At 46.7% G+C, this 2,246-nt stretch overlaps 1 protein-coding gene across 1 annotated transcript; it reads right to left on the bottom strand.

The window, feature by feature from the left end:
- Positions 1-989: 989 nt before the first annotated feature.
- On the bottom strand, positions 990-1,679 carry LOC106373414. Its single transcript, XM_013813588.1, has one exon. It carries the CDS (start codon positions 1,677-1,679, stop codon positions 990-992), a length of 690 nt encoding a protein of 229 aa, XP_013669042.1.
- Between the last annotated feature and the right edge of the window lie 567 nt (positions 1,680-2,246).

Raw genomic sequence — 2,246 nt, 5'->3', positions numbered from 1 at the left:
TTAAAGCAGCTATTTTGCCGGTGAGGAGCTGTACTTCTCGAATCGACCTCGGAGGTAAGGTGTCGACGAGCGCTGCGATCTGTTTTGGGTTGGCTTCGATTCCCCTTTCAGTCACGAGGTATCCGAGGAATTCTCCTAAGGCTACTCCGAAAGTGCATTTTGTAGGGTTCAGTTTCATTCTGAACTTGTTGAGGATGTTAAATCACTCTTGGAGCTGGAGAACGTGGTCGCTGGCTCTTGACGATTTCACCAGCATATCATCTATGTAGAGCTCCATCGTTCTTCCTAGTTGTTTGGAGAACATCTTGTTTACTAGTCTTTGGTAAGTGGCTCCGGCGTTTTTTAACCCGAATGACATTACTTTATAGCAGTATGTTCCTCGCTCGGTGATGAAGCTCGTTTTTTCTTGATCGTCGGGGTTCATAAGGATTTGATTATAGCCGGAAAATGCATCGATGAAGGAAAGTAGTTCGTGCCCAGCTGTGGCTTCTACCAGCCAGTCGATGTGTGGTAATGGGAATCTGTCTTTTAGACATGCTTTGTTGAGATCGGTGAAATCAATTCACACTCTCCATTTTTCTTTTTTACTACGACCGGATTTGCGAGCCAGTCAGGGTATTGGACTTCGCGAATGGAGCCGATTTTTAGGAGCTTGTCAACTTCGTCGTTTACAGCCTTGGCTCGCTCCGGTCCCAGCTTTCTTCGATCCGTTTGATAGGCTTAAACGTAGGATCGGCGTTTAGGTCGTGGGAGGAAATATTGATGTCGATTCCGGGCATGTCCTCTGCGGACCACGCAAATGTTTTGAGATTTTGCTTGAGGGAAGACAAAAGATCATGCCTGACTTCAAGAGGGAGGTCGTTTCCGATGTTTACGCTTTTTTCGGGGGAGCTTTCGTCCAGGGCGACGACGCTTGATAGGTCTCTTGCGGGGTATTTTATCGTGAGATCGCGGACGAGTGAGATATTCTCTCCTCGCGGGGGCATCCTTCAGAATCCGGTCATATAACATGCTCGGGATTGTTTCTGGCTCCCGCGTATGGTTTTCTCGCCGGTTGGTGATAAGAACTTCAAGCACTGATGGTAAACCGAAGGGACCGCCTTCATCTGGTGTAGCCAGGGACCTCCTACGATGGCGTCGAAGGGCATGAAATTATCGACCATGGTGAACCCGGTCTCTAGTTCGATGTAGTGAGTTTTGGTGGTTAGTGGCACGATCCCGAGTGATCGGATCGCCTTTCCTTCAAAACTATTGAGGGGAGTTGTTTCGTGATTGATTGCTGGGGTTGGTTGTTTAATCAATTGTAGCGTCTTTTGTGAAACGACGTTGACATCGCTTCCGGTGTCGACGAGAATCTTCGAGAAGATGGTGCTCGCAAGTTCCAACGTGATGACTAGGGCATCGTCGTGGGGCATATCGATCCTCGCGATTTCGTGTTCGTGGAAAGTTATAATCCCGTCTTCGCACGTTATCTCTTCGAAAGACGTGATGCCAGGCTCGTTAGTTTCTTGTCGCGAGGTATCGGATCGTTGGTCATTGGAGACGTCAACTTGTATTCGGAAGGAGACGCTTTGATCTTCCATGGCGTGGATGCTTTTCGACGACTTTGGCTTCCCCGATCTATAGAGGTCAAGACTGATCGATTCAATGCAGTCGGATCGATCGTGATTAGGATCCATAGTCGCGCTTAGGAAACTTAGATCGGTTTCTTAGCAAAGATGTTTGTCGTTTATCTTCCCCACAGTCGGCGCCAAAATGTAGATCCTAAAATCTACACTAAGTATTTGATAGTGATTGGGAGTTTAATCTAGGGAACATAAAATGATGTAGGCAACGATATCTTTAGAACACAACGATGTAATCAGTTTCCAGTAGGCAAAGATGGATTTTATTGATGAACAAAGGTGAATACAATAACTGAAATGAGATCATGTTACAAACGAGATCGATAAGAGAAAAGATCTAAAGCTAAGTGAAAACAAGATCGATGTGTGGGTGTAGCTCTCTCTAGGGTTTTCAACGTGTCCTTCTTCATTTGCTTTGATCTCTTTTTGTAGTGAATTGAGTCCGGGATCTCTGTAACCTCTTCGCGATCTTCTGGCCTTCGATCTCTCTTTGGCAGCTCGTAACGGGCCTCGTGCTTGTCCTGCACCGTTCGGCCCAGACCGATGCTGGCCCATTAACTTATTGACCAACATTGGGTCTAACAACAACGTGATGAAACCCTCCCTAGGATACTCCACTCT

Source organism: Brassica napus, chromosome C5 (assembly GCF_020379485.1).
Source record: "Brassica napus cultivar Da-Ae chromosome C5, Da-Ae, whole genome shotgun sequence".
NCBI lineage: Eukaryota > Viridiplantae > Streptophyta > Magnoliopsida > Brassicales > Brassicaceae > Brassica > Brassica napus.
This window is presented reverse-complemented; position numbering and strand designations above follow the sequence as displayed.